This window comes from Coregonus clupeaformis, chromosome 40, assembly GCF_020615455.1.
Source record: "Coregonus clupeaformis isolate EN_2021a chromosome 40, ASM2061545v1, whole genome shotgun sequence".
NCBI classification, from domain to species: Eukaryota; Metazoa; Chordata; class Actinopteri; order Salmoniformes; family Salmonidae; genus Coregonus; species Coregonus clupeaformis.
The window spans coordinates 16,854,324-16,866,666 of NC_059231.1; the positions used below are offsets into that span (position 1 = coordinate 16,854,324).

At 42.7% G+C, this 12,343-nt stretch overlaps 1 protein-coding gene across 3 annotated transcripts in view; it reads right to left on the bottom strand.

The window, feature by feature from the left end:
- Positions 1-480: 480 nt before the first annotated feature.
- The window catches only part of LOC121554855 (ras-related protein Ral-B), a 38,220-nt gene continuing 26,357 nt past the window's right edge, over positions 481-12,343 (bottom strand). Inside the window, exons 2-6 of one of the 3 annotated variants that reach the window (XM_041868561.1) lie at positions 9,240-9,241; positions 5,090-5,295; positions 4,524-4,732; positions 4,085-4,262; positions 481-2,297 (exon numbers count right to left, since the gene is read on the bottom strand). In XM_041868561.1, coding sequence (XP_041724495.1) covers positions 2,172-2,297; positions 4,085-4,262; positions 4,524-4,732; positions 5,090-5,203 — 627 coding nt within the window. In that variant the 5' untranslated portion in view covers positions 5,204-5,295; positions 9,240-9,241 and the 3' untranslated portion in view covers positions 481-2,171. Of the gene's footprint in view, positions 2,298-4,084; positions 4,263-4,523; positions 4,733-5,089; positions 5,296-5,633; positions 6,243-9,239; positions 9,242-12,343 lie in introns of those variants that run through there. The other 2 variants (XM_041868562.2, XM_041868560.1) reach the window with 2 other exon arrangements.

Below are 12,343 nucleotides of genomic sequence, written 5' to 3' on the forward strand. Positions count from 1 at the left end.
GGAGCGCTATCCTCCTGTAGGTTTTCAATCCAACCCCAGTTGTAACTAACCGGATTCAGCTAATTATCAGAATCAACCCCTAGATTAAGGTTGGAGCGAAATCTTACAGGACGGCAGGTCTAAAGGAACAGGGTTGTAGAGCCTTGTTCTATGCACCATCATAACATGTATCCATTCAAATGACGCCAAATGACCAGCTAAGGACACTGTATGGTATTTTTCCTTCCCTGGTGTATAACGACTTGATGCAAACCATTACTTTACATACAATAGGATGGTAACTGTAGGCTACTGCACATGTATGCAATCAGAAACACAGTTGAGAGGTTTATCAAGCACTGAAATACTAGTCTGCATTTCCAAATATACATTCAAAACAAGTACATCAAAGGAAATAGTCTCCTCTACATCCATCTGGTTGAATCAAATACATTTTACACACAGTATTGGCAATTTTACTTTAAGAAGACCACCCCAAAATTACAAAGAAAAATGCATTTATTTGGCAACATATACTTCAGTCTTTTTTGTTGTTCAGAAAAGACAGTGAAAAACCTAGCAACAGTAGACTAGCTTTAAAAGAACAGAAAAGAGGACACACATTGTTATAAAAGAGCAGACTGGTTAGGACAGTTGTTGGAAATATTGCTTTACTGTTGTAGGGAAGAACAGAGTGACTGATACAACAGTAACAGCAAACAAACACAGTGTCCCTCACCAGAGTGGCGTTCATTAGGGCACAATACGTTTAAAAAGTATTTTTCAGCAACCAAAAATAAAAACATAAAAAGTTTCAGTCCATTTTCTTCCATTTGGTGCCAAATAACATGACCCAGGTTTCATTCACACGGACACAAAGGAACCAGAAGTATCAACTGTTGTCTGTTGCACATACATTCACTCAGTTAATTAACAAACATTATTTATATAGAGAGGTGTGATTAGTTGGTAGGCGATATCATGTTTTCCTTAATGTTGTTGGCACAAACTCTCAACAGTTATTTTTGTAATGTATTGGCAACAATGTAGTGCACTTTCTATAAAAAAAAAACATTTGACTAAAACCCATAAAAAGTACAAATATTAATAACAAAAAGCTGAAGGTGACTGGCTGATAGTTATGGTGCCAACTGACCCATATCTAATGGACTAATGGATGTGGCGGAGGTTCCATTTCAGTTCCTGTATTTACCAGGGAGTGCCAGCAGGGGGCTCTAGATACACTGCCTGCCCATTGCCACAGGACCTCTGGTTAGTAAACTCTTACAACTTCACACTTCAATATCCATCATACTTAGACTGGGGACAGGAGTTTTTCCAGACAATGTAAACTGACTGGCCCTAATAATATCACGTGTTTTGAATCCTAAGGCAATGAGCCTTCTTGATTGACAATTGCTTTATCCTATTGTAGAGGAAACAATGACAAGTTCAGTCCTAGTCCCCAACTCTTACTAACTAGTAAATATTATTTTTGTTCATTAAAAAACACAGGTTAGTCTGATGTCCATATCACATAGACAGACATCATTGAAAAGCACTGAAAATAGTTTCGCTACATTTCTGTCCTTGACTGATCCTATCCCCATTCACAGATCCATTTCCATTCTAGACTAAAATAAATGGCATGACCATAAGTTGATCATAAAGGACAGATATATTGAGATAGACAGAACAAGATCCAAGCAGACTGAAGTTAGTGTTGGGGGCAGTTTGGTAATTGGGTTGTTGTTATCAGGGGAGAGGTCAAGCATTGCAGTCCAAGTCGCAGAACAGTGGTCACCTTCCATTTAAAAACAAACGGTCAGGATATCTAACAAACCTTTAGTTTTAGATGCAAAAACAGTGGTTGAGAATGTGGTAAACACCTGGGTTGGGAACAATTCCATTTCACTTCAACAAGTAAACTGAAATTCCAAATTCCAATTTTCCATATTGAAAAGCAATGAGCAAAATTGCAATTTGAATTTTAGTTTACTTCCAGAATTGACTGAGTTTAAATAGAACTGACCCCAAACCTGCTAAACAACACTACTATGGCCAGATTAAAAACTAACAGACATCTTTCAACTCAACGTGAGGATGGATGCTCTGATGTGATTCTGAGCTGGTTGGTTCCTCAGCGTAATGATAGATTGTGGCGTTTTGTGTTGTAAAGGTCCATGTTGGGTTCAGAGTAAACAGCATCGCTCTTTGAAACTCTTCTTGTTCTTATTCTTGTGCTTTCCCTTGCCGTTTTTGTCCTTGTTTTCCGACATCTTCTTGCCCCGCACCTCCCGCATCAGGTCAAAGAATACCTTGAGAATGAAAAGAAACAATGTTACCACACACATTTACCTGAACAAACCATTATTAAAGTGATAGTCCACCACTATTTTCCAAATCACTTGATCACCTTGAAAATGGCATATACAGTGGGGAAAAAAAGTATTTAGTCAGCCACCAATTGTGCAAGTTCTCCCACTTAAAAAGATGAGAGAGGCCTGTAATTTTCATCGTAGATACACGTCAACTATGACAGACAAAATGAGATTTTTTTTTCCAGAAAATCACATTGTAGGATTTTTAATGAATTTATTTGCAAATTATGGTGGAAAATAAGTATTTGGTCAATAACAAAAGTTTCTCAATACTTTGTAATATACCCTTTGTTGGCAATGACACAGGTCAAACGTTTTCTGTAAGTCTTCACAAGGTTTTCACACACTGTTGCTGGTATTTTGGCCCATTCCTCCATGCAGATCTCCTCTAGAGCAGTGATGTTTTGGGGCTGTCGCTGGGCAACACAGACTTTCAACTCCCCTCCAAAGATTTTCTATGGGGTTGAGATCTGGAGACTGGCTAGGCCACTCCAGGACCTTGAAATGCTTCTTACGAAGCCACTCCTTCGTTGCCCGGGCGGTGTGTTTGGGATCATTGTCATGCTGAAAGACCCAGCCACGTTTCATCTTCAATGCCCTTGCTGATGGAAGGAGGTTTTCACTCAAAATCTCACGATACATGGCCCCATTCATTCTTTCCTTTACACGGATCAGTCGTCCTGGTCCCGTTGCAGAAAAACAGCCCCAAAGCATGATGTTTCCACCCCCATGCTTCACAGTAGGTATGGTGTTCTTTGGATTCAACTCAGCATTCTTTGTCCTCCAAACACGACGAGTTGAGTTTTTACCAAAAAGTTCTATTTTGGTTTCATCTGACCATATGACATTCTCCCAATCCTCTTCTGGATCATCCAAATGCAGCAAACTTCAGATGGGCCTGGACATGTACTGGCTTAAGCAGGGGGACACGTCTGGTACTGCAGGATTTGAGTCCCTGGCGGCGTAGTGTGTTACTGATGATAGGCTTTGTTACTTTGGTCCCAGCTCTTTGCAGGTCATTCACTAGGTCCCCCCGTGTGGTTCTGGGATTTTTGCTCACCGTTCTTGTGATCATTTTGACCCCAAGGGGTGAGATCTTGCGTGGAGCCCCAGATCGAGGGAGATTATCAGTGGTCTTGTATGTCTTCCATTTCCTAATAATTGCTCCCACAGTTGATTTCTTCAAACCAAGCTGCTTACCTATTGCAGATTCAGTCTTTCCAGCCTGGTGCAGGTCTACAATTTTGTTTCTGGTGTCCTTTGACAGCTCTTTGGTCTTGGCCATAGTGGAGTTTGGATTGTGACTGTTTGAGGTTGTGGACAGGTGTCTTTTATACTGATAACAAGTTCAAACAGGTGCCATTAATACAGGTAACGAGTGGAGGACAGAGGAGCCTCTTAAAGAAGAAGTTACAGGTCTGTGAGAGCCAGAAATCTTGCTTGTTTGTAGGTGACCAAATACTTATTTTCCACCATAATTTGCAAATAAATTCATTAAAAATCCTACAATGTGAATTTCTGGATTTTTTTCTTCTCAATTTGTTTGTCATAGTTGACGTGTACCTATGATGAAAATTACAGGCCTCTCTCATCTTTTTAAGTGGGAGAACTTGCACAATTGGTGGCTGACTAAATACTTTTTTTCCCCACTGTAGAAGAAAATTGTCTGCAATATGTAATTACACACACACACACACACACACACACACACACAGTGACTGTACCTTATCGACGTTGGCTCGTGTCTTGGCTGATGTCTCCACGTACTGCACCCCCCACTCCTCTGCCTTGGCTCGGGCCTCATCTACAGACACCTGTCTGCGGTCCTCCAAGTCAGACTTGTTCCCCACCACCAACAGAGGAATCTTATCCTCCTCTGCTTTCACACGCAGGATCTGCTCCCTAAAACACACACATTGTAAAGACTTAATAGGATTTTAGATCCACAAACTAGCATTTAAAAGGTGCAAAGGTCATAGATGCATGCACCTCTTCTTGCAAGCAAAAAAATCATGGAAACACATACGCAGGCAAACACACACACACACTAACCATGGCTTGAGTCTTCTATCGTTACGGTCATCATTGTGACTCTCCAATCTGACTCACTGCCATAAGACTGTCATCACCGCCATACATACTAACTAATGAAGGATCACCAACCTGAACTCTGCAGTGGCCATGAAGGACTCGTGTTCTGTGATGGAGAAGACAAGCAGGAAGCCCTCTCCACTCCTAAAGTAGTTGTCTCTGATGGCAGCGTAGTCCTCCTGTCCAGCCGTGTCCAGGATATCGATCTGGACCTCCTCTCCATCCAGCACTACCTTCTTCCTGTAGCTGTCTGCCTTGGTGGGCTCGTAGTCCTCTACGAACTAGGAGGAAACCACAGAACCGTCAGAATGTCTCCAGCAGACAAGACTACATTAGGCAGATAATATGTAGCCGTCTGCCTTGGTGTCTCATAGTCCTCCACAAACTGGACAGAGGACAAAGAGGAACACCTCAACCACACAGTCATTGTGTCACAGTACAAAACTGGAAAATGTTGAACTTCGGGTAATGTGAACTTTTATTTAATTATTGTCAAGTTAGATAACAGGGTTCAACACAATGTAACAATGGAGTATGACAGGCTAGCAAACATAGCATGCTCAGTTTTGTGAGCATAAACCATGTCAATACTGCTGTAGCTATGCAGTGAGTTGAGCTAAGTGTGTGCATGTTCTCACCTCGTCGTACATGAACTGCAGTGTGAGTGCAGACTTGCCCACACCACCACTGCCCACCATGATGACCTTGTGCAGGGCCAGAGAACTCTGGGTCTTATTCTTACTGGCTGCCATCGCTGGTCTCTGTCTCTCACACACACACACACACACACACCGTCACACACACACACACACCGTCACTATGCTCAAACACTCACTGACACCACCTGTGGACACAGAGGACACAACAGTTAGATAGTGAGTAAAAAACACACACACAAACAATATCGATATTACACACAGTAAACAGTACTACACACACTGCCCAGTCAACAGTCTACAAGGCTTGGGCAACATATTGTGTATACTGTGCTATTTGGGAAAAGCCACAGGATGGTTTTTCAATACCGTCAAAACTATTTATTTGACGTTTTCCAATAAATTTGAATACTTGTAGCTCCTTTTTAAGTTAATACCCACAGTCAACTTGTGCAATACATTAAGAGATAAAGCAGATGGCGTTCTTCATTTCACCCGTCACATTATTTTACATTATGAAGCTTACCGTAGTTCCCCAGAACAGTTGAGCCACGTGTTTGTTTGTAAATTGAAAGAGATCTGGATGAGTTATATGTACAGTTGCCATTTCCCCCCCTGTGCTTCCTACTAGCTGTTTTTTTCTCCGCCATTCTTCTCCAGGAAATCCTGGGATGAAAGAAAGATGGCATGATGATATGACAATCTGGATACCGCCTGGCTTAGTGGGGTTCACCATCTAAAGGGCAATACCACTGATCAAACGCAATGAAGCCATCATGCCTACTACTGTTGGGAGTCATTTTGAAATACGATAAATCCCTCTTAAGGACATCCTAATTCATAGACAACCTCAGAGAAAGAGACAGTTAGACACCTTCAGGGTAGGGCAATAGCTCTGCATACACAGAAAACTTGACAGTTGCTGTCAGGTGACTTTTAGTGCCTAGGGAGATTATGTCAAACTAGTTCAGTGGGTGAAATTATAATATGCTCTGGCCAACTTGATATCCCTTGACAAGGCTGTTTAATAACATATATTTTAACAATCATGGCCTTTGAGCTTCAGTGAGAACAGTTGTAGAAATTCTTAGAGCAGTGTCAAACTGGGAGTTAACAACAGAAAGAGTCATGGAAATAGTAGATTAATCCAACACACATTGACCACGCACAAGTGAAGTAATCTCCAAACAGAGTCATACCCTCATACAGCTTCATAGCCCCACCCCCCCCAACACCACATTTTCTCAGCCCACCGCCCTCTTCCCCCAGCAGGGGCGTCATGTGGGTAGGCAACAACAAAAAAAGCAGACAAAAATTCCAATCCAGATTTAAAATACAATGGCTGTTTACCGTAACGGCTGGCTTTAGGACCATGCGGAGCATTGCTGCCAGCATGTGCGCCTTTTCTGTCAGAGACAGTGCCATTTGCTTTGCCGGTCAGAGGTTTAGGCAGTGCGCCGATTGCTTTTGAATTGATGTCGGCATTTGAACTTGGTCTTGTAAACCTTGTTGTAATCTGATAGCCAGGGGTTAATTTAATTGGGAAGTGGGGAGGCCTCCTTTTTGGTGACCATTCAAAACCAAAAGCTGTTTTATTGCTATTAAAATATAGGTTGTGATAGCAGTAAGCCTAATTGTTATTTTTATTTATTTTGCCCAGTGGGCTAGTGCAATTTTGGTTTCATGTAGGCCTATTGGTATGAAAATAAACAACTGAACAACTTGCTATTTAGAGCATTTCCCCAAAATACATGTCTTGTTTTTGGCTTCAAAGACAATAACAATTGTAGGCTATAACAAACGTGCATTGTCATGCAGTGACAGAATGATAATTGATCATGCAAATGACTAATGATTACCTATTTGGGCTAACTTTTTTAAGTTCTTGCTGTAGACCTACATCATCATCATCATCCTCTGTCTGCATCCCTACCTGTAGCCTACCTGCCTCTGATATAATGCATTTCCACCTCTCACTCTATCAGTCTTGCTCGTCCATCTTCCTGAATTAAAATGAGATATTCTAACAGATAAATCTTGCCGGCAAAACGTAATTAAACATAATTTGGCTATAGTGTGGATGTAGGGCTGTTTTTTGTATATAATGAGCACCCAGATGCTGCGTAGGCAACACAATAATATCAGAAAGAGACAAGCTGGCCCGGGGAAAAATGCTTGCGGGCCGCCTCCGCGTTGGCTACTATGTTGCAATATTAATCTTCTCGGAGCAGTCTTGTTGATACAAAATGTTTAAATATTCTCAGAAACACCTTGTTGATACAATGCTTCAATATTCGCAGAATGTTTCCCTTCCCTGGTGAATAATACAGACAAAATGAGCTGGGCGCACACATTATAATGAATATTTCTGAATGCAGAGCAGGGAAGTGCATGAGACAATGACACTGTCATAGTAACTGTATGCACCGGTCCACAAGGGTGGCTTCATATAGCAGGGTCCTACAATTTGTAAAGATCTGTGTGGCAGTTATGATTTTCATATAAAGCATTGCAGGCTACTCAACTGTGCCCAGAAAATGTCTAACGGCCCACAAACTGAATAGCCTAATTCTAGCTGGCTACTAGACAGAGACGCTGTCCATTCAGCCACACCCCATAAGGCTCCACTATGCGGTGCTGAATCACGGGTGCGGCCTTAATGGTTTGATTTTTCTTCAGTCCTTGGTCGAGTTGGTTTGTCTTGTCCTTGTCAATTGTAGGCCTAAGTAATTCCTTTGATGTATGCCTTTTATTTCAATGCATGTGTAGGATTTATCTGGTACTGTTTGCATTCACAGTCAGCTGTTTTATGCTCCGGTTACTTTCACATTGATGTCGGTATTTGAAGTTGGCCCTGATAGCGAGTATTATGCATCTATTTCATGTTGCACAAGTAGGCTAAATGAGTCAATGTAGCCTATGTACGATGAGGTTGAGTAGTACATTGTACACACCCTTCCACAGACCTTTAAACCTAATATTGCGGTGAAAATTAACTGTATCCTGTAACAACTCCCTTCACACTGTTGTGAAGGCTTTTTCAAGGAAGGGACCAAGCCCTGTCCTTCCTGCTTCTGTGTAGCATAGCCTACTGACACATCTCTCTCTCCACTCTACCCCTCCCTCCCTCCAGGCATGGCCTTAGCTGGATACCATGACAACCTCCACACCGTACCAGTACAGGTCATTTCTCGTTGACACATGCACATAACATAAATGGCTGTAGCATCCGTCGACAGACTGTGGGATACAATGACTAATTATGAACTTTGTTCCGGTCCGCAGATTTTTCGTCACTGATCATTTCGAGATGGGACATTTAGCCCATTGACTTGCCATAGACTTGCCCCAAACTGGCTGAGAGTTTCGGTTTAGAGGGGTGGAGACTTCGTTATTCTCGTTAGTACATGTTGCTGTGCCACTAGAGATCCTGGTTCGAATCCAGGCTCTGTCGTAGCCGGCCGCGACCGGGAGACCCATGGGGCGGCGCACAATTGGCCCAGCTTCGTCCAGGGTAGGGGAGGGAATAGCCGGCAGGGATGTAGCTCAGTTGGTAGAGCATGGCGTTTGCAACGCCAGGGTTGTGGGTTCGATTCCCACGGGGGGCCAGTATGAAAAAATAAAAAAAGAATGTATGCACTCACTAACTGTAAGTCGCTCTGGATAAGAGCGTCTGCTAAATGACTAAAATGTAAATGTAAAATGTACATGTTCTAACACATCTTCTTGAAGAATTTGATCGAGCATTTGACACAATTATGCAAAATGTTTTGTTCTGGGTGTCCGGGATTAGTACAGGTAAACACAGGAACTGTAACTGCTGTAATCTGATGCCCCATTTACATCGTGACGTATTTCATTACGCCGTACGTCATCATAACAGAGTCTTGCCCCGCTACTGAACGGACAAGTGTAGTGTTTGTAACGCAAGATGGAGGAGAGCCAGAGATCACATTTATTTTGGGAGATTTTAAAATATGACCTTTTCATTCAAGACATGATGAATATATTGTTTCAGGTGATAATAAAACATGTTTTGTTTAGTTACTTTTTCCTCAACTTGTTACTTTATAGCACGTCAAGCTAGCTTGCACTGCTGAGCAGCTAGCTAGCTAGCCTAGGTTGAAGATACCACTGTAGCTAGCAACCTCCACCTCAAAAATAAATGTCATTACCATCACAATAAACTTAAATGGGAGGCAGCAGTCATATAATATAATTGTATTTAATATTACTATTAAAATAGTAATCACTTATAGGAATGGGTAATTGTTAACAAGTTGCTAGCTATCCCATTAAGCCTTCACCGAAAACCACATTTTCATCTTCTTCTGTGGTTTGGTAACTTCCTGTTCTTCGACGGACTCTGGCTGGACTGAAGATGACAAAGTTTGAAAACATTTAAAGTATGTGGAGTCCGTCTCCCAACAGATCCTTCAAACGCAAGGGGGCGTTGTGATTCCACTCCGTTGTGGACGTCCCCATTGAAATGCATAACATCTGGCGCAACATAATGGAGTGCTTATGGGTAATGTGGAGGCTTGACACAACACTTTGTTACTTCAGCTTGGTTTCTGAGTAAAGGCTCGCACACATCGCACCAAATGTGGATCTAGCGTTCTTCTGCCGATCGTTCAGCGCTCTGTGTTTAGGGACCACCCGCTGCAGACATCTGACTGCCAAACATGATTCTACATGTAAAATCGGTGCGCACTCGGTTCGCAAATTACGTTCAGAGGTGCTAAGTACTCTCGGCCAGCAAATGCTATTGGTGTGTCTGAGCCCCAAAGACAGACATTTCCATTCAAAAACTGAGCACACTACCCGCACATGACAGACAGAAAATAAAAGATCAACAGGAATCAATTAATCATACAGTCAGCACACAGAGATAAGAAACAATTAATGTCACTGTAAAGGCAGAGCAGTAAGCCGGTCTTGAAAGTCTATTTCCGAAGCCTCTGCATGTCACCCAACCCACTGTATTGTCATATCTTTACCCCTCCTCAACACCATCCCCATTTCCCTCTCTTTCCCTCTCTTTCCCTCTCTTTCCCTCTCTTTCCCTCTCTTTTCTTTGTCATGCCTCGGGGGATTTCTGTCATATCTTTCCCAGCTTCATGTGAATGTCTCCAGCAAACCTGTCAGCTCAACATCAACACACACAAACAGAATTTCACTAGATGTGCAAACTGTGCATATTACTGTTTGACTGGCTGCCAGTCAAATAAATGGCATCCGGGATAGAGAATTTATCATCCAAACGGTGAAAATGACACAAAACAAATGTTTCATTACTGTTGCATATATTGATTAACATGCATCTGGACAAGTGTTTTAATGCACACTTGGCCGCAGTTAAGCTACAATTTATCTACAGCAGAAAACAAATAGCTCCATTAGGTTAGTTGATTATTGCCAAAGTGATATATGAGAAACACTGACACACATAGGCTGTGGGGAATCACAGTCAGCTATGGGCTACGGTCAGCTGGGCCTAGGCTATAATGCTGGGACATGTAGGCCTAATGTCAAGGTAAAACTCCACTGACTGGGGGGCTAGGGGAGAAGTAGATGGAGACCAGGGTTATTTTACGGGATGCCAGTTCACTCTGGATCTCCATTACCAGGAAAACGGGGTCTGCCCGTGTAACTTCCTGTCTTTGTTTCTAGTAACCATGGTGACGTGGAGGCTGACCAACAAACAGGAAGGACACACCGGGTGGCAGCAGCCATCAGGCCGTGCTGGCTGACTGCTGAGCTCAGCACTTTTATACAGGAGGTAAATGTGTTACTAACTTCCATCCAACACACAATGAGACAGGGCAAGAGAAGAGCTACTACACTACAACTCAGCCTAGCTCATCACTCATTCACTTTCAGTTAGGTCTCAATTTAAAATCTACACTACATTACAGTACTATAACAGTATCATTAAGCTTGTGAATGAGTCAGTCATGGGATCCCTTCTTCACTTCCTCTAACTTCACGGCCAGTCAGTGAAAGTCTCAGCTAAGTTTAAATGGAGGGCGGTTCCGCGTGCCGGGCCCCAGCAGAAATCACTGTCTTCTACCTGACCTATATACACAGCATAGTACAGTACAAGGCTGTACTAGGCCTATCACCAAGTCGGTCTGTGTCTGACAGCTAGAGGCTGAGGAAATATAAATGACCGGAGCGTACAGCCAGGCTGCAGGAATTTATTAGGATTCCCTAGACCAGGGGTGTCAAATGTACGGCCCGCGGGCCGGATCAGGCCCGCAAACGGGTTTAATCCGGCCCGCGAGATGATAAAAAAAAAATGAAAAAAAATGTGTAAAGTATAAAAATGCGCTGCAATTTTTCAATAAAATAAACTGCTGTTCCAATTGCGTCCACTGGATGGCGCAATAGCAATTGTGTTAAGCAAGCAAACTGTTTATACCGGGGCAGAGCAAGTAGGTCAAGCACGTGCAGCCAATGAGCTACTTTGTTTTGCCCGCGATATTTATTACGGCTTCTACTTTTAACATTATGTGCTTTGGCACCCTCATTGCCCCAATATGTCTCTGTCAAAAAAGAGAAAAGTGGACGCAGAGTGCAGAGTGTTCCAAGAAAAATGGTCATCCTATTTAATCACGGAATTGAATGGGAAAGCTGTATGTTTGGTGTGTTCAGAGCATGTTGCAGTGCTGAAAGAATATAACCGTCGTCGCCACTATGTGAGTCTTCATGCCGACAAATATGACAACTTTCAAGGACAGCGGAGATGAGAGAAGGTGAATGAACTGTTGGCGGGTCTGAAGAAACAGCAGTCTGTGTTTACTCACAGCCGAGACATCAGTGACGCTGCAGTGAAAGCTAGCTACCTCATTGCTAATGAAATCGCAGTGGCTTCAAAACCATTTAGTGAGGGTGAATTTGTAAAAACATGCATGATGAAGGCAGCGGAGATTGTGTGCCCTGAAAAGCGGCAGGCTTTTGCAAATATCAGCCTGACAAGAAACACAGATGCAGACAGGATTTCCGATCTTTCAGTGGATTTGGACAGCCAGTTGAAGCAAAAAGTAAAGTCATTTATTGCGTTTTCGGTTGCAATTGATGAAAGCACGGACATTACAGATGTTGCACAACTGGCCATTTTTTCATCCGCGGAGTTGATGACACATTGACCGTCACCGAGGAGTTCGTGGAGTTGGTGCCGATGACAGATACAACGACAGCAGCTGATATTTTTACCGCACTCGTCGGCGCGCT